Below are 19,755 nucleotides of genomic sequence, written 5' to 3'. Positions count from 1 at the left end.
TAGGATCACAAGTCCGCATCTTGTACAGCAATTAACCACTAAGAAGAATATATGCAGTGTATTATTTGTTGAAACTGTCCTTCCGATTTGATTTGAAACTGTCTCATTGCTATCTGTTTGGCAATAAAACTTTGAAAAAAATAAAAAAATAAATAAATAAATATGAAAGACAAAAAAAATAAAATAAAAAAAATAAAAAGCAAGCAAACAGTCTGTTGTCATGTCACTAAGACACGGAAGGCCACGACAGCATCGAAAGAAGCATGAATTGGGCTGTAGAGATAGCTCTGCAGCATAAGTGCCTGCCTGGCAAGTGCAAGGTCCCAAGTTCGATCCTGAGTACTGCCTGCCATGCTGGCCCTGGAGCAGAGCGTGGTGGTGCACACCTGTAATCCCAGTGCTATGGAGGCTGAGACGTGAGGATCACTACAAGTCTGAACTACGTAGCGAGACCCTGTACCCCCCCCAAAAATAAAAATGAAAAAAGCATTAAACAAAGACCCAGAGGCCTGAATTTAGGGGGTTGTTTACTCTTCTTTTATATGTACTTATTAAAGGAAACCAGTAATCACCAAGACTTGGCAAGAATAAGCCACAGGATGTGCAGGCAGCGTGTGTGCGTGTGTGTTAGTTCTAGGGTTTTGTTTTCTTGTGGTACTAGACATTGAACCCAGGGACTTTGCACTATGCTACATCTTCAACCTTTTAAAATATCTTTACTTTGAAACTGGGTCCCACTAAGTTGCTCAGGCCGGGCTGGGACTTGGAATCTTCTTACCTCAGCCTCCCAGAATACTGGGATTACAGGTGGGCACCACCTTGCTTGGCTTATCTTAGCACAATCGCTAATAATCAGCTTAACAAAGTCAAAGGTATGATTTTGCTGTTAAGAAACTGAGGCAGACTGGCTTCCAGAACCGTGAAGGACTATGGACTTCTGAGGATGACCCCCTCCTGCTTCTAGAAGATGCTTCCTACCTCCCACCAGAAGCCCATCCTTCCCCAACAATAAACAGGATCACTCCCTACACTGCTGTCACCACTAACCAGCCCCATCCAGAACACACTGGAGCGATGGTGAGGTGGGTTGAAACGTGGTCCCCACTTCCGGTCATCCCAGAGTGCCCAGCTCTGCCTGTATACATCAGCAGACGCTGGTTTTCTTGAAGAGATGCTGAATCGGTGCACCATGTCTGGTGGAAGTACAACACACCTGTGATGTTGTCATAGCTCCGGAAGTTCATTTCAATGTGGTCCCACTCCAGCACCATGCAGTTCTCCATGCTGGGCTGCGCGATGGCCACGTACACGTCGTTCTTGGAGTTGAACGTGTCCACGGACACCGACTGGTAGGGCAAGGTCTGGTGAACCACAAAATCTGGAGGGTGGGTGTTAAAAACAGGGAGCATTCATAAAATGTCTTGTGGGGATCACCCGATCCCATCCCTTTTCTGTCATTTTTGCCATGGATACCAGAGGGGAGGACAAAGGGGGAAGGCAGGCTCGGCACAGCACCCGCGTCCCGGCCCATCGCACCCTGAAGGTCCCAGGAGGAGTCTGGCTTGCACAACCAGACTGAACGCACAGCTTCCTGTGGATAAGCGGTTTCACATGTTTGGCAGAAGAATCAACATTTTAAACAAATTTGGTGAGACCTGGCCTGGTTTTCCAAACACCAAGGCAGGAAGGAGGCCACTGTGATATTCTCAAAGCTGTCAAGCTAATTGCTCTGCGAGGCTGGGCTGTGTAGTCCAGTAAGTTTCGGAAACTGCTCCTCTAGCCCTCTCTGAACAGCCCCTACAGGAATGCAGTCGGCTTCGTTCTGTCTGAGGCGATGCTTTTCAGACTTAGCAGACAGGGCTGTGGACCAGCAGCGACTGTGCGCCCCGCTCCGCACACACGTAGTGGGAAACAGCGCCCCCACAGGCGCCCAACGAACACTGCACTCCCCAAAGGCGCACTGGCCTTTGGAAACCCAATCAAACTTGGCTCTCAGAAGCGAGAGAAGCCGGTGGGAGAAGTGAACCACATGTGCTTACTGCAGGGTACTAGGCTCGGTGCCCTGCTAAGAAGGAGCCAGGCCTCAGATACGAAGGTGTACACAGCTCGGCGAGCAGGTAAGGAGATCCACTGGGCTTCCGAGCCCCATGCTCCATGATTTCCTCTCCCACAGGCCAAGAAGTCCACACTTCTTATCCATACTGCCCCCTGAGCTGCAGCCAACTGCTGGATTAGACCTTGGCAGGACCACACGATTGATTGCCAAAAACAGAACAAGCATGACCCCAGGAGAAAGGATAGTGGAGTAGGGGGTTGTTAACTATAGAAGTCTAGAAAAGGAGGAATCTCTTTTACAAAAACCACACTGACAAATGAGGTTTAAGGAATAACACTTGACAGAGTCAGCAAAGGAGACCAGGACACTGACTGCTGGCCATAGGCGCTCCAATGGCATTCCTCCTCAGTGACACAATGAGGCTAGACGTGGGTCACGGTGGGTACCTGGCTAGCAAAGTCCTTCCTAGGAGGAATCCTCGCTCTGTCCAGCTTTTTCTCAGCCAGATCTGGTCCATCCCCACCCAAGTCCTAAGTCCTCTACAAGACCTGCCATGAGCAGCCCAATCCATGAAACTCGCTGGCACCAGCACTCCACATTGTGTTTAAATCTTACTCACTGAGATGCCCAGCACTAACATCAGAGTCCAGTTTGGAGGGGCGGGGTTCTTTGAGCTTTGTGCTACTGTACAGTGCTCAGAGAGGGTGAGTGCTTGGCCAAGGACACACAGCCTGCGGAGTGCACCTCCTGAACCTCCCTGTAGTCAGACCTCGGCCCTAGACTTCCCCAGGCCTCCCACAGCTGTTACACAGCCATTCAAACAATAATTGCTGACAGGGAAGCCTGATCAAAGATGTCACCCAAGGGAGTAGTGGAATAGTAAGTAAAGGGGGAGACTGAGGCAGGAATGGAGGTATGAAAAGAGGGGACAGCTGCCGAGCAGAGGTGCAGTGGAAACGGTGAGGCAGGGGTAGGAAGGGCAGGAGGAGAAGGAGGGGGTGAAGGCTGAAAAAGGAGGAGCCAAGAGGCCTGGAAAGAGTACCATGCCTGAAGACAGATGGCCCAAGGGTGCCTCCTACCAGAGACCCCAGGCTGGCCCCTCCCCCTCTTCTCCCAGTCCCACTTGACAGAGTCAGAGGAGACCAGAACACTGACTCCTGAGCAGGGTGGTGGACCAAGCGGTCACAGGCAGAAGTGCCTGCCTCAGGTGTAAGCACATGAATAAATATAGAATTGAGGTCATAGCCCAGCTCTGGTGAGGTGTCCACTTCAATGGCGCTTAAGGTAAGCTGCTAAGATGAGCAGCTGCCTTTCTGCTGCATGACCCAAAGCAAGTGACTTACCTGTCTGTGCCTCAGATTCCTCTGGGGACAGATGTAGCGCTTAGCCTAGCACAAAGTGGACCTCCATCCACCTTAACTTTAGCAGGCTCCCATGCCCCATCCTGGATGCACAGTGGGCTCCTAATAAACACCTTCTGGCTTAACACATGGAGTAATCTGCCTCACCCAAGGCCCACACTGCAGACAGCCAGGAAAAGGCAGGCTGCAAAGGATGCAGGGAGGCAGGGGAGGTGGGCTGCATCACTTGGTTCCTTCTTGGGAACCAAGAGGAAGCTGCCTGTGCAGCCTGGCAGGTAAGTGACTGACAGAAGGTAGAAGGCCGAATGGCTTTACTGGCTTAGTGGCCCCCACACCCCAACAAAGAGCTGAGTACTGTGGCCAAGAGCTGGGGCTATGAGCTAAGGCAGACTGGGCTTCAGGTTCTTGGTCTGCCACTGTCAGCTACATGACTGGCCGAGGAGATGGCGCCTCAGGTTCTTCATGGGTAAGGACAAAGAAGCACCTATGTTCTGATGCTGCGGTGGAGACTAAAAACAGGCAGGTGTGTACCTACAGCAGGGGTCTCTCCAACCCCAACAGACTTGTACTGTTCTATGGTCTGTTAAAAACCAGGCCTCACAAGAAGCGTGGAGGGTGAGCAAAGCTTCATCGGAGTTCACAGCCCCTCGCTGTGTTACATCACCACCTCAGCTCCACCGCCTCTCAGATCAGCAGATCTGAGATTCTCATGGGAGTGCAACCCTTGCATGAACTGCACACATGAGGGATCTAGCTTGCAGACTCCTGTGATTCCCTGTCTACTCCCCCATCCTTGGAAAAAGTGTCTTCCATGAAACCAATCCTTGGGGTCAAAAAGGCTGGTGGCTGCTGGCCTTGAACATGATGCCGGGCCTCTGGACACCATTCCATCTGCACGTTGCATATATGCAACAAGGACTGCATTAAATTGCCTGCTTGAAGACCTCCAGAGTATCCCAGTGGCCCCTCGCCTGACCCCTGGACAGAGCCCCTAAAATAGCAGTGTCCATCAGTCAAAGACTAAGAACAGAAAAAGTGACACTGTTCACTGCCACTGATCCTGGGAGAATCAACTCTGTGGACCACGTGGCCACAAGCAGACAAAGGAGCAAGAGGGGATGGGGCCACGCACTCCTTTCCTGGCCATAAGAAAGGGCTCGGAGAATGCAGCTACACTTAATTAGAGCCGGGCTGGCTATAAACACTTCCTCTCCATCTCTGTTGCGCTGATCTCGTCCAAGTCTGCCAAAGGTGCTAAAGACTCCCTCGATGGCCATAGCTCATGCGTCTCCTCACTCCCATTAGTCTCCGAACTGCACTCCGAGTTCTCAGAAATGTGAGCATTCGCTTTCACATGCAGGCTGTTTAAAGGGCAGACCCAAAAGTTTCCATTCTTATTGAAAAACCCCAAGAAGAAAAAGATGCCAGAATAGACAGCATTTTCCAAATATACCTTTTAGAGGTCCTCTTTTCCAAAACAGTGCTTTCATGATATTTTCTTTATACTGACTATCGGACATAACGCAGATTATTAAATTACTTGAATGACAAATAAAATTCTTAATAGTTCCCGGCCTCAGAATAAATTCTTAATAGTTCCCTCCTACCACAAAAGGAAGAGAAGAAGAAAAAAGAGGAAGGGAAGAAAAATAAGGAAAAGGACAAAAGACACTAATGTATGCACATGTGTTGGTGCCTGACCAAGAAAAGGAACTAGAGGAATTTAAACACCTTCTCCCTGCCCCACCTTAATTTGCCGTTCCCAAACTGCACAAGTGCATTCACTGTGGAGAGAGCCTGAAGAATACACATACCGGTATGACATCAATTTACTAGTGTTAAAATATTTATGGCATTCCTGCCAAGAGCCACCACTTCCGTGCACACGGAATCAGGTTCATGATGTCAGTGGGTCTCACAGTTTAGGCCCTTCTCCCACTGGAATCAACAGATTTTTTACATAGCTATTTATAGCCCAGGCAGAAAATAAATTATACATGATGCCGAGCCTATGGGGAGAGAAAGTGCACATTAATGTATTATTTCTCTTTGCATTTTCATCAGCCTTGAAATAGGGAAGCTAACAGGACAATTAGGATGCAAAATTCACTCCCTCTAAGGAATTTAGTGAATTATCCACCTAACAGAGGGAATCATAGGTAGGTAACAGGGATTTTTGAGTGGTTAAAAATACTGGAGATGGGAGAGAAACTGATTAATCTGATGAGCAGAAGGAGTTCAGCGGTGGCTGCGTGGTGTTAAAGAGTCCCTTTGCCAAGGTAAAGGGAAGGTAACCCTCTGGGCAAAACAAGGAGAGAGCTACCTGAGAAAGTTTACTCCTTCCCTGAGAAGCTGAGCTAAGAGGAAAACTGCACCTGGGACAATGTGCTCCTTCTCAACCCAAAAGGAATGATCAACAGACCCTGCTGCTTGGATCTGGCTTTCCATCTTCCATCAGTCCTTGCTCTTTTCCTTGCCAGCCTCTGAAAAAGTAGCAGAGGCCAGGGCTTGATGCAAGCAGCAGACAGGAGCTCAGAACGCTCAGTGCATGGATCTTGTTCCGACACAGCAGAAACCGTACCTAGGCGCTGGTCACGCTGTGCTGCGCCATGTTTTTTTGATGGAAGAAAGTGATAGCAAGGGCTGATGTGTCTAGGAGTTGCAAAGCAATCGCAAAAGCAGCATGGTCACTGCTCTCTTACCAGCAAGCCTGGTGCTCACTTTCCTAACCTGAGAAGGAAACCTGCCTGCAAGACAACACCAGGCGCGCACTGGGCCTCACACTGCTCCACGGACTCTGGATTCTGCATTGCTGCGGGGTGTGGCTGCCTCCATTCCAAACCAGCTCATTTCTGATAACAGTTGTCAGCCCCTAGGCACCCGGCAGTGGGTTCACACACCACTGCCAGGTGTGAACAAGACAGTGGAGGTGGCTAACGTCCCAGCGGGTTGGAAGAACTCTCCAGAAAGACTGGAGAAAAGGCCACAGAGGAGCCCAGAAAGCTTAACACCAAATGGTCTCAAACACCACATTTTGGTGCAAATGCCACTGACTACGATCTCTGATTTATTGCACTGGCCCCTGCGGTACAATAAATAACCTCTTAGTGGCCTCAGCTGGCCGGAGGGCACCTGCCTATTACACAGCTGAGTAAGTCCCCAGTTGATGACGGAAGACAAGGGCACATGCATGAGATCTCAAGTTTTCTATAAAAGAACAGAATGTGTGGGGTCCTGTACTGGCAAACTGAGACATCTAGAAATCACTGGGAGTTTGTGGGATTTTGTTTGTTTGGAAGGCGGCAGCAGGATCTGGCCTAAATATGCTATTTTGTTCTGGGAATTTTTATGTCTTTGGAGAGCCTGTAACTCTCCTGATCTCCCATCTCTGCTGCTTCTCCTGACATTCCTTGAGGCTATGCGGATATCAACGCTCAGCCTAAGTGTTTATTTTCATAAACAGCTAAAAAGCAGGTTTCATGCCGAGGACTGATCCTCTCTCCTTTAACCTGGCTTCAGAAGCTGGAGAAGCTTCGCAGGCGCTTTCATATGGAGACACTCACCTGTCCGCTGCTTCGCTGACAGCTGAGGCAGTTGGCATTTTAACTTTGTTCTAGAACCTGAACATGTACACGCGGAAACCCTAAGGCAGACGCTAGAAGAACAAATCAAACTTTCTTACATTTTTGCCCTCAACATCGGTTTTCTTTTTCTTTTGATAAGTGATTGCCAACCTGTATTTTTCTACTTTGCCATTGATCATAATTTACCTATTCTCTCTTCTTACTTAGATCTATAAAGCAATTTATAGATTTTGTGAACTCTGCCATAAAATTTCCAATAAACATCCTCTTATTAAATCAAGAAAACAATGATAATAAAATTGTTCAGGCCTCTCTGTACTAACTTTCCCTGCAAGCAAGACTGATTTGGAGACGTTCTCATGTTAAACTCATGAGCTTATATTTTGACCTTTAAAAAAAAACTTGGAGAAATTTGAATTTTTGTAAAGAATCAAAGCCAAAGTCAATGAAGAAAAAAAAAAAAAAAAAAAAAAAAAACCCTTCCAGGGGCTGGGGAGATAGGTCAGTATAGGTCAGTAGAATAAGCGCTTGCCTGGCAAGCGCAAGGACCTGAGTTCAATCTCCGGTTCTGGAATAAATAAATAAATAAATAAATAAAATAACCTCAGGGTAGAAGCCTTGTACATTCACTCTCCCCGTGCTCTTCTGACAACCTACAAGCAGAACTGAGGGATCCCCGCCCATCTCTGACGACGAGGCTTCTGATACCTGTGGTTGTACATTCATAGTCAAAGCTGGTCACGTCATTAAGCTTCTTCTCCTGATATTCTGGTGGGCTAATGCACAGCACATCAGAAACTGTGGAATTTGTCATCTTCAACCACAAATACAACCACTTGGCTTTGCAGTCACATTCGAATTTATTGCCCCTTAAATCCCTAAAACGAAACACAAACATGTGCACAGAAAAACTCACATACCTGACATGTTTGCGACTTGAAACACACAAAAATGAACAGCCCAAAACATAGAAAACTCTCTAAAAGTAGAAGTTTAAAAACTGCATTTCATGTACCCTATTTCCTACACTTCTCAGGTTGTACTGAATGCACCTGTGTTTTAACTGGTGCACCATGCAGAGAGCTCTCAGAGGAAACACGCACCCTCGCTGCATGCCCTCTTGAGGTTGTCCCCACGCTGTGGTGGGAAAGGAGGAGGAATGGGAGAAGGACAGAAACAAAGGCAGCATACTATAGGCGCAGTTTTCTCAAACATGGCTGATACTTATAAGATCTTATTAAATAAGACAGACACTACTTCGGAGCACGGTGGCTTCCACCTGCAGGCCTAATTAACCATTGGCTTCATGGTACTAAGTGTATTATCAAAGGGTGGAACCCAACACAACACCTACTGCATGCCGTTTCCCAGTATGCACTACTTTGTTATTGATTTTTAGCTACAGCATAAAAGAAATAAAGGAAAAGCAGCAGAAAGGATTGACAGATATGATTAACTGGGGCCCTGTGACAAATACACACAGACTTAATTTCATTACTTACAGTTCAATCAGAGAGTCTAAATCACTAAAGACATCCCTTGGTAGTGCTTTAATGTGGTTATTGGCCAAAGACCTGGAATCAGAAAGTCACATTTTAATGGGGTTATTATCTTCATCTTGGGTCACTCTGAAGTCCCTTTACATACAGCTAATGGCTTAAACAGTGCTTTCAACCTCCTCATCAAAACGTGATTCAATTCCCGGCTCAGATCATCAATACTGAAAGGCAGATATGAGATCAGTTATACCAAGATGACATTATGGATGCAGGATGACAAATCAGGTTTTTTGTTTTTCAAAACAAGCATTAATCAAGCTCTTAATACACAACCATCAAACTTCAGGTGGCTTCCCATGTTTCTTGGAACAAAGGCTGAAGTCCCCTTGATGACATGCAAGATCCTCTGCTGTCTAGATGCCTCCATTCCTGTTCTCCTATGAGGCCACCTCTTCCACCACTCACAGACCCACCCACCTAGGCCTCCTGGGCCTCCTGGCCTCCCGGGCCTCAGTGCGCTCCAGGCTTCTGTACTGGTCTACCCACATGGCTCACTCCATCACTGCCTTTAGGTCTGTCCTCATCCATCACCACCTTCTCTGACTTCCGCGCAGCTCCCTTCCCTGCTCTGCTGAACCCCACTGGAAGACACCACCTGACACACACATAGCCTAGCTATCTATGTCTTAGATGCAAGTGCTCCCCACATGTAAGCAACGTGAGGACAGAGACTCTCATCTGTTTGTCCACAACTACATCCCCAGGTTTTAGTACCATGCTTGGCTTTCAGTAATGCCTGTTGAACAAATGAATTAAGCACCAAGGGCCTGAGTTCAATCCCTGGTTCCACAAAAAAAAAAAAAAAAAAAAAAAAAAAAAAAAAAGCACCAAAGTAAGAATGATGAAAGTCTTGTCCCAAAAAGCTCCCCAGTGATCCATCTAAGTGACATCTACCACATGGTTCTGAGGATTCAGTGACTATACTTCTACCTAACGCTTTCCAGCTTTGACCCTTAAGCATAATGTAATCACAACCAGGAGATCTAAGGAATGACTGGTTATGATTAATTTCATTTTCTCATTAACAAAAGGTGAAGAAACCCTTTTGCATTTGTGATCTTAGTGTTAAAGATGTCCTGGTCCTCTCTGCCCATCCAGGAAGGCAACAGCATGAGTAGCCTCAGCTTCTGATGACTCAGGATTCCTCAGGGCCCTGTCTCAGTCCTGCTGAGGATGAAAGCCCATGGTGCAGGGCAGCTGGAGGCAGATGCCAGGTGCGGGAATGGTGTACATCAAGCTGGGGACTTCCTGGGCTCCGCATGTTGATGTGAGCCAGTCCAACAACTGGTGCTTACATCTGTTTTCTTTTATTCATGAGTACAAATAGCAAAACATAGAAATGATAGACATGTAGGCAGTTCAATGCCAGCCTTTTAATGATATACATGATATTAGTTGTTCGGAGCACCATAATGACCCGGCCCAGAAGGAATGTTACAGAGATGTGTGCTTCTCCGGTTAACTCCTAGAGTCGGCCCACTGGGCACAGTGGGAAGTTTGAACTCATGTTTTAATCCAAATATTCTGGCTTCCAGATGCCAACTGAACGTGGAGAGACTTGTAGTCTCTGAATTATGCCCCTTCCCATTTAGGTAACCATAAAGGGATTAAAATCCATTTCAAGTATTATTTTATCTTTCTTTGCTGAATGATTTATTTGTACATTTTTAATATGTTGGAAAACAGGCTGAATATATAAGCTTGAATGTAGTCTGCAAGTCTCTTTCTGAAATTTATGAAAGGGGATGTTTGTTTTGATTTTTCCTAGCCAGTGGTAGCTTTTTCTAGAAAGCAAAGTATAAAAAGCTTTCATCTAATTAAAGGTTAATTATTTAGCTGGAAATTTTAGTTAGTTGGAAGTTAATATAGTGAAGAGATAAGAACATCGGGCCGGAGAGATAGCTCAGTAGAATAAACGCTTGCCTGGCAAGTTCAAGGGCCCAAGTTCAATTCCCGGTTCTGAAGGAAAAAAAAAAGAACAGGGCCAAAGCCAGTGACACAGAGCAACTAAAGCCAAAAGGAAACAAAGCAGAATGCTTAGCAATTGTTCTAAGTATGCAAAGAAAGAGCGGAATGTTCAGCAATTGTTCTAAGCAGAATTACTGAGATGGGCTATCCATCCCACTCACACTAAATGTTTAACCTCCCTATTTCCTTTTGTCTACAAAATCATGACACTTACTTCATTTCTAAAACTATTTAACAGCTCCCTGTCCCTTGGGTTTTACAGGACTGCTAGGAAGCAATGTCCTAGATCTTAGTTACAGACTGGCAGAGCTCCCTCCTTCGATGCTTTGTACCTGGTCTATGAATCTAGGAGAGTGAGCTTATAGATGGTGGAAAGTTGATAAAAAGATCAAACACTTGAACAAGCAAATTCCTATAGGGACTTCCATTAGGCACAGGGATGAACTGTCAGGCTGATGTCTTCTCTTTATTAGAGAATTAACAACAACAACAAAAAGAACAGAGGGAGGTCAGTTCATTCTTTGAACAACATGAAAAGGCTTTGATTACCAAATATATCTCCAGCCTAGAGGAACCAGCTTTAAAAGTCATCAGACCTATAGAGGACCTGTGGAAAATAGAACTCAGTAAGGAGCTTGCAAGTCGACCAGCGAATCTGACAGTGTGCCCAAGGGCTTAGTATCCTGCTGCAGAGAAGGTAGCAGAGCCCATGAGACATTGGCAAGGAGCCTGCCTTCAGGGAGCTGTCACACTGCTGTAGAGAGAAAGAAACACAGCAAAGGGGAATAGGGGATGAAAGAGACTGGGAATGGCTTCGTGAAAGAGACTGACCTATCATGGGATGAAGGAAAAGCAGAGACCCCAGGTCAAATGGCAGAAGAAACAGCATCTTGGGCAAGCAAGGGATGTGACATTGGCCTTTGGGAGTAACACTCGCTTTGAGGAGCCTGCTCCTCCTCCCAGGCACTCTGGACTCAAGCAAAGGGTTCCCTTTGCTCACTCTGTACTTGTGTTGAGTGTCACACAGAGAAGGAAATGCCTCTTGCCCACATGATAAGCCATGAAATAACAAATGCACAAGCATAGACATGCACACATGTACATAGACCATGTACTCACGAGTACACATATGCAAATATGCATGCACAATACCTGTACACTCACACCCTCCTCCTGACAGGAACAGTAGCCAATTGGGCAAAGGAAATTTGCTATCTGGGCTAACTCAGCCAGGCACATGGGCTGTGTTTGCCTGCAGGTCCTAATCTGCCCAGAGACTGCTAACCCTCTCCAGCCTCAGCTGTTCCTCTCCAGACACGTGCAAGTGTCCTCTTAGCAGACTCCATCTGGCCAATCAAACTCCCAAGGCCACTCAGCGGTCCATGGCAAGATCAAGACCTCTTAATGAGCGGGAGGGAATGATGTTATTGATGACCATGATCGCAATGATACTTTGAGTGTTCACCAGGGGGAATGGCTTACACGCTTTGCAAGCAAGCATCATTAACCCATTAAGTACAGAAACCCATGTTAAGCATGAGAAACTGGGGCTCAGCAAAGTAATATTAATAATTAATGGTCTTGAGATTTGAATACAGCTCTATAGGATTCCAAAGCCCAGAGTTTTAGTGTCTTGGGAACACAGGGGACTTGACATGTAGACTGAATCTGAAAAAACAGTCAAGTTTTTTACCAGGAGAAAAGAAACCCTCAAGCCACAATGCCGACAAGGATCTGACAGCTTCCAGTCTGGACTGTGCGGATGCAGATGTCGGAGCCCCCACATTCACAACCTCATTTCCTCCCTGCTGGGCTCCACCTCAGCAGCACTTGGTGACCACCATGGGGAGGGTTGAGCCTACTCACTCACCCTTGCTGGCATTGGGCTAGGTGATGAGATCCACAATGGAGGAGTCCGGGCACCACCTGAGGCCCCACCGCTTCTGCCCACCACCCGCTTGCAAAGCCCTTGCGTGCTCCCAATTCCCATTTCCTGTAGGCAGGCGCGCTGTGGAGATGAGACGTGTCATCTTACTCAGCAACACAATATCTATCATACACATGGAATCGGGTTCCTGGCTAATGAATTGTTCCCACCCAGACAAGGGCTATGTTTGCATTTTTATAAACACAGCCACTATTTTTTCCAGTTCAATATATTCACTAAAAGTGTGTACTTGCTTTATTCTGATATGCCAAATCAAATCAATTTGTTATAATTTTTTTTTTTTTTTTTTTGCTCTAGAAAGCTATTAAGGAACCGGAAAGCTTAGCAGAAAGCACAGATTAATACAGCATAAAAGAAAAAGTGATTTGCATTCCAATGAGAAGAACCATGACAGCATCTCTATTCTGCTTTGTCCTGGTTCACAGCCTACATTTGACTCTCCTCAGTGGGTCCTTTAAGCCTCGGTTCTCAAATCTATAAAATGGGGGCTCACAGGTGGTCACAGAAGATAGACAAGAAGGTTCACCCAGGCACACAGCCCTGAGCCTGGCACTAAGTAGGTACCAGGTACCAGCTCCCTTCCCATCTCTGCCGCCAGCCAGATCCTCACAGCCCAGAGGGCTCTCACTTCACATGCAGCATGGTCTCAGTGCCAGACCCAGAGGATGGAGAAAAGCACAATGCCCAGTGCGTTGGGCACTGAGCAGAGTCTGATGGGCATCACAGACACCCTTTGGGCAACCTGAAAATGAGTTTCCTTCAGGGATCAAAATGGTATGGAAATCTCAAGCAGAGAGACATGGCAGGAGGCAAATCTCACTCCATATCCCAAGGGTCTTACAGTGGTGTTTAAAGGACTTACAGGTGAGTCAGGTCACGGAGCCCACGAAAGGCATTTCTTGAAATGGTTTCTATTTTGTTCCCTTCGATGAACCTAAGGAAAAGAGTAGCATAAATCTGGTCAGTTTCCTCTACTTAATATCTCTAAGAAACAAGGGCCGGCCAAATAGCTCAGCAGATTAACGTGCCTGCTTAGCCAGGTGCAGGGGCCAGGAGTTTGATCCCCAGGCCTGCTGTGCCAATCCCACCCCCAGGGCACGCTGAGATAGCAATTGAGACTGGGTGTGGTGGTGTGCACCTGTAATCCCAGCTCTTGGGAGGCTGTAAACTGGAGAATCACTATGAGTCTGATCCACTAGTGACCCTAAACACCCTGTAAACCCTTCACTAAAATACAAAAAAAAAGAAAAAGAAAGAAACAATATGAGTATCCAAAAGCATTCCAAATTACAAAAATCTCTGAAGATGAAGTTGGCTACACCAAATTGCATGTGGACGCAGTGTGTGCGCCAGGGCACGTTCCAGGTGGAGTGTGTCCCCATGCTCCTCCCAGAAGCAGCATAGAAGTCTTCCCCATGGCAGCATGCGGAAAACACCTTGGGGCGGCAGTGGGAGGAGTGCGCTGTTCGAGGCCAGGACTTCTCCTGGTTCTGCAAGACCGGAAAGCATCCACACACTTTCCCTACTCTGTCCACTCACATTTCCCAGCCTGGTGATTGACATTTTTGTTAATGTCCTGGGCCCAGAGGGATGGCCATTGTTGCACAGTTCTGAGGGAGGGTCCCATTGAGCTTGGCCTTCAGTGACCTTGAGCTCATCGTGTCCCTCACAGTCTAATCATGGAGCAAATGGGGGACCAGGCAAGGTTCCCTCACTACCTCCGCGCCCCCAGGAAGTGGGACATGCAATAAAGTTGACTCTCTGGGCTAAAATGGCACAGGGCTTCCACACAGGATCTTGCAGCAATAGCACCGGCATGCTTTAAACTCTTCATGAGAAGATGACGGAATGCACTGTGGCTCCCATAGGGCCACAGAGAGCTCAGTTTTCCTTGGCAGCATGGAGGTGCAGCTGATGCAAGGGAGCCTTGGCTGAGATTGTGCAAAGGAGGGGCTTTGGTACCTCTACGACACCGTGAATGATCCATCTGGTTCTTGGTTCCTGCCCCGAGAACTTTCTGGTACCTGTTTCTGAATGATCCAATGTCTCCCTCATGCTAGGCTTCAGTATGAACTGATTCACTTCCTCCCCACCAACCTAAGCAGGAAGATGATCTGTCCATCACGGAAGACTCAGAGCCTTGCCCCTGCCGCCTCCATCACTCCTCCTGTGCTTTGAGACAGCCTGCCTGGGTCTGCCCTGTCTGTGCCTTATGCCTACCATGGAGCCCCGGAGTCCTAGAGTCCACTCCTTCTACCTGCTCTGGAGGACAGTCCTGCAGCACTGCTCCCCCACACCCCGAAATCAGCAGAGGGCCTTTTTAAACCAGCATGTGTCTAGACTTCTAATATCTACCTGCTGACTCAGATAAGGAAGTGGAGAGGGGGCTTTAAAGATCCCACTGACTGCTAAGCAAGGAAATCCCATCTGATAGAAGGACTGACACTGGCAAATTTGCAAATACAGAGATGTAAGAACTTCAGGGGGAGAAGATATGAAAGTGAGTGAGGAAAGACAGAAATCAGAACGAGGACAAAGCTCATCCTTAGAAAGAAAGCTGTGCCTCTGAAGAAGAAGAAATCTTTTTTTCTTTCTTTGAGGGGGTGGTGTTTTTTAAGGAGAAAGGAAAATACAATTACACCCGCAGCAGGATTTACAGGAGAGACTGCACACAGGGTGGGCACAGCTGCTAAAAGCCTTCAGTTGTGTCCCAAAGAGGGAATCTTTGTGTAAAAATAAGTAGCCCTCAGAACCCTCCAGCTCTATTTCTGGCCGATCAGCAAATCCATGCCTAGTTATGAGAGGTAAAAATATCCAACGCAGTTTCCAATTGTGCTTACTACATGACAAATTAAATGTCAGCAGAGAATGAATGAATATTTTTCCTTCTTTGTCTCCAGCCTTCTTCTGCTCCCGCATGTTTACAAGCAAGTGCATGATCAAGAGTCAGGACTGAAGAGGGAGAGGGGTTTTCTCCACTCCTGAGCACCCCAGAGGTGCTGGCCTGGGCAGGATGGCATCCTGCAACTCCACTAAGACGGCACACAGACAAACCTCAACACTTACAAGTATTCAAGATGAAAGAGTCCAGCGAATGCATCATCCCGGATCACAGTGAAGGAGTTAGAATTCAGCAAGCTGAAAATGAGACAGAGTTCAGTGTACAGGTGTAAGGCGTGAGCTACAGAGCCATCTCTGTTTCTTTTGCCATGTTCTGATCTATGGGCAAATAGGGGCTCAGCTTAAGAGCAACCCTTTAGACCAAGCTGATTCTCACAGGCTGCAGATGGAGATGGTGATAAGTGGGCTCCTTTTAAGCAATTTTTTTCTGATTATCTCTCACCCTCCATCCCCTTGTCCCCTGGGGTCACAGTCAGTGTAAACTGATGACTGTTCTTTGAAAACTTTCTATTGCTAGGCACAATGAAACAGCTGATGCACACCAGTCATGGAATGAGAAGCTTAAAAGACTGATCCAACATGATTTTTTGAGAAATTAAGCCCACAGAAGTTAAATCGATTTTAGTAAAGCCACATAGTTGGAACAAAACAATTATTTCCTACCACATATATACTCCCATGAGAAATCATGTTTAAAAGTTTAAGGGCCAGCCTGACAGCTCAGCAGATTAAAGTGGCTGCTTATGCAGATGAAGGGACCAAGTTGGATCCTGGGCACTGTGCTGTCCATGTCCCTGGAGCACAATGAGACGTTGATTGAGACTGGGTGTGGTGGTATGTGCCTGTAATCCCAGCACTTGGGAGGCTGAAAACAGGAGGATCACTATGAGTCTGATCTGTGTGGTGAGACCCTGTAGACCCTGTACTAAATACATAAAATAAAATAAAAGTTTAAGAGATCCTCAAAAGGTTCTATCACTAGCGATTTTCTATATGAGTCACTCCTTAAGTCGTTTTGGTAGAAATCTATGTTATCTAGACAGGAGCTACTTTATTTGACAAAAGAATATCTAAAATTGTTTCTATTCCGATCATTACATAGGAAATTTATTGGAACATCATCACAATTCTAAGAGATTTCAGATTTTAAAGCAATAAATATAACATTAAAAGTAGGCATATAATACCTCAGGAACAAAAACATCAACATTAAGTTTATTTAGGTGAGTAGTAACCTTTGCTTCTCTCCATTTTTCTCTCCACTGTCAAATTACAATCTCAACCCCAAAACAATAGAAGGGCTGGCCAAATAGCTCAGTGGATTAAAACGCCTGCAAGCAGGTGCAGGGGTCCAAAGGTTCAATCCCCCAGCCTGCCCTGCCCACCCCACCCCCAGGGCACACTGAGACAGCAATTGAGACTGGGTGTGGTGGCGCACGCCTATAATCCCAGCTTTTGGGAGGCTGTAAACAGGGGGATCACTATGAGTCTGACCTAGTAGTGTGACCCTGAACACCCTGCAGACCCTTCCCTAAAATACAAAAAGAAAGAAAGAAAAAAAACAAAACAATAGGTAAAGAGAATGAGCTCTGTACCCCCAACTTTGCCTGTCAAGGATTTGCTTTTACAAAGTGCTTTTTGGACTTTTCTGCTCAGTGTCAAACATGACCTGACTTAGGTTACAGGGTACCTTGGTACCCACCACAGAGTCTTGGGCATGGCTCACTTAGAGGAGCTGTAAGTGTGGGTTTGGGGCCAGGATGAGAATTTGAGACAAAGTAACTAACTCCTCTGGGCCTCAGTTTCCTCGCTGGTCACACAGGAAAACAGAAATATCCTCTTCAAGTTATGCAGTGTGTTGCCTGACTCTAGGTACTCAGTAAACTAAAAATGCTCTTATTTTGAGAGTAATGCTAAGATTTTAAAATGTGAGTTTCTTTTCAAGTGAGAGGCTTGGGAAACAGTTCATTGAGATGAAGTTCCGGCCACAGTCCATGCAAAAACCACCCCAGTTACTGCATCTGGGAGTTGGAAATCTATAGCCAAGCCCACCAAGAACCTGCACACCCGCGTTGGGCAGAGAACTGGAGCAAGGGGTCTTGCCGAGGACACCGTAGGGCAGGTTAGCACTACAAGAGGCCGCTGTTTACTCAGTGAACTGCGTGTTTTAGAAGGCCGACACCAAAGACACAGAGACCACCCTATGAGGACTCCTGTCCCGTAGAGAGAATGTCCATACTCACAGCAGCTGCAGAGAAGGTAGATGGGAAAACATTCGGTCCTTGATTTCTGAAAATGTTCCATTGACAAGGCTCCTACAGGCAACAGAAGGACGGAACAAGGCTACGTCTCCTTCAGGAAGTACCAGGCCAGTGGGTGATGCCCCCCCCCCCCCCGTCCTGCACACCCAGCTATTCCTCCCTTGGTAGTGGGTGTGGGGGTGGGTGCACACAGCTGGCCTCATCATCCCAGGGAGAGGAGTGACTGAGGGATAAGCCAAGTTGTATGCACTGGATCTGTAGGAAAACTGGTCTGGACAACAGAGACCTGAACCATCATCTGGTTCCTTCCAGACATGAGCTCAGGCAGCTTAAGTCAATCCCCTCCTTCCTTCACTTAACTACAGGAGGCCCCGGGCTGAAACTGGATGATTGCTTCACCTCTGCCCAAGACTCTGTGCAGACGCAGAGGTAGTGTTGGCTGAGGGAACTCTGGGGCTGGATTAAGCATTCCCCTTGGGAGCACATCTCGGAAAGACACTCTGAACACTTCTGATTAAATGCACCATGAAAGCCTTGGGGGAAACTCAGAGGCTCTTCAACTTGGCTGTGCAGTGGGAAGCAATGCCATCTGCCAGATAAAAGCGGTCAGCCTAGGGGCCAGAGGCTTGGCAGTGCTTCTGCCCCGGGGCTCCCTACCCTTTCTGGCCACAGCAGGACCTGGATACATTATTTCCGTTCACATGCAGATTGATTAAGCAGCTTCTGGTCTAAAGGATGTAACAAGGTGAATTCTAATTTCAGGAAACCTCCATGCCTCCTTAGTGGCCAACTGTGAGAGGACAACAGGCCCTCTCTCCCACTCCACTCCGCCCAACCAGCCAGACCCTCCTGACTTCCTATAAATGCAAACAGGACTCACTCTGTCCTGGCCCAGGTCCCTGCCTTGCCCAGGATGGGAGGCAGCGACTGTCCTGTGAGAGAGGCTACGAGCAGTGTCACCCGAAAGACTCCCTAACACAATGGGCATCCCAGTACCTCCACCAGGAGCCAGGAAGCAAACCAGGCAGGGCTCATGTCCAGGCAGTAAAAGGGCGGCCAGACAGCCCCCTCCACAGCCACTTTGCAGCTAGCCACTTGGCCTGAGTGGCCCCACTTAGTGAGGGAAAGTTGAAAGCAGCCCTCAGCAGGTGGACAGTAAGGAGAAGCCCTGTCAGATCAGTTACTCCAGTCCTGAAAAAGCAACCCACACACAGCATGTCAGCTGGGGGAAGGCGACAAGAAGCCCCCTTCAACTTAAGGCAAGAAGTCAGACTGACTTCCTGCACTTGGCACCCAGCCAGGCACACTGAATGGGTCAAATCTCTCCAAGCCCACTGTGTCCCCCTCCCCCAGGCCACGTGGCATGACCCCTCCACTTCCAGAGGCCAAACACCTCTCAGGCTTTTCCCAGCCTGCAGTGTAGAGAGGTCAGGAGGTGGCTATGGTGCCAACCTCACCCTCACACAGGAGGGCAGTGAGGCCTCGCCATTTGCCATTGCAATCAACCTGGGCATGTTCAGCTGCTCCTGCCTGTGTTCCTACACAAGCACCCACCCCACAAACACAGTGCCTCTCAAACTTTAGCGCACCCCCAGAGTCACCCAGGGATACCAAGTGCAGACCCTCTGGGTCCAGAGTCCCTACCTCACCTCACCGTGGGCCCCGATTCTGATTGGCACCAATGCCGAGGGTGGGTCTGATGCAGATGACCCGCGGGCACTTTGAGAAACAGTCACAGAGACCTGGGTCCCTCTATCCTCCCCAGGGACCAGGCTGCACCCACGTCCCATAGCGCACCCCCACCCCAAAGCAGAGGGAGGGACCCGGGATGTGGTGGGGCGCTGCCCGAGTGCCAGAGGCAACTCCCAGGCGGCGGGCGGGGCGGGGGCTGGAGGGGTCCCACTCACAGGGAGCTGATGTCGCCCGGCACGATCCTGGGCACCCAGGAGGAGCCCACGCAGATGATGGACTCCTTGGTACAGCTGCAAGTGGCGGGGCAGCGCGCCAGCCGCCTCACCTGCGCGCTCCGCGGGACCAGGCACGCGGCGCCCAGCAGCAGCAGCAGCCCCAGCGCACCGCTGCCGCCTCTCCGCAGCGCCATGCCGGGTCCCCGGTCC

General features: G+C 48.0%; 1 protein-coding gene across 3 annotated transcripts in view; it reads right to left on the bottom strand.

Moving 5' to 3' along the window:
- The window catches only part of Lgi2 (leucine rich repeat LGI family member 2), a 29,241-nt gene that overhangs the window by 8,743 nt on the left and 743 nt on the right, over positions 1-19,755 (bottom strand). Inside the window, exons 1-7 of one of the 3 annotated variants that reach the window (XM_004624529.2) lie at positions 19,546-19,749; positions 17,621-17,692; positions 15,543-15,614; positions 13,339-13,410; positions 8,504-8,575; positions 7,710-7,879; positions 1,214-1,378 (exon numbers count right to left, since the gene is read on the bottom strand). In XM_004624529.2, the coding sequence (XP_004624586.1) occupies positions 1,214-1,378; positions 7,710-7,879; positions 8,504-8,575; positions 13,339-13,410; positions 15,543-15,614; positions 17,621-17,692; positions 19,546-19,739 (817 nt within the window). In that variant the 5' untranslated portion in view covers positions 19,740-19,749. Of the gene's footprint in view, positions 1-1,213; positions 1,379-7,709; positions 7,880-8,503; positions 8,576-13,338; positions 13,411-15,542; positions 15,615-17,620; positions 17,693-19,287; positions 19,323-19,545; positions 19,750-19,755 lie in introns of those variants that run through there. The other 2 variants (XM_023699269.1, XM_023699259.1) reach the window with 2 other exon arrangements.

Source organism: Octodon degus, unplaced genomic scaffold, assembly GCF_000260255.1.
Source record: "Octodon degus isolate 3935 unplaced genomic scaffold, OctDeg1.0 scaffold00006, whole genome shotgun sequence".
In the NCBI taxonomy this organism is placed as follows: Eukaryota; Metazoa; Chordata; class Mammalia; order Rodentia; family Octodontidae; genus Octodon; species Octodon degus.
The sequence above is the reverse complement of the archived record's forward strand: the minus strand, read 5'-3'. Positions and strand labels throughout refer to the sequence as shown.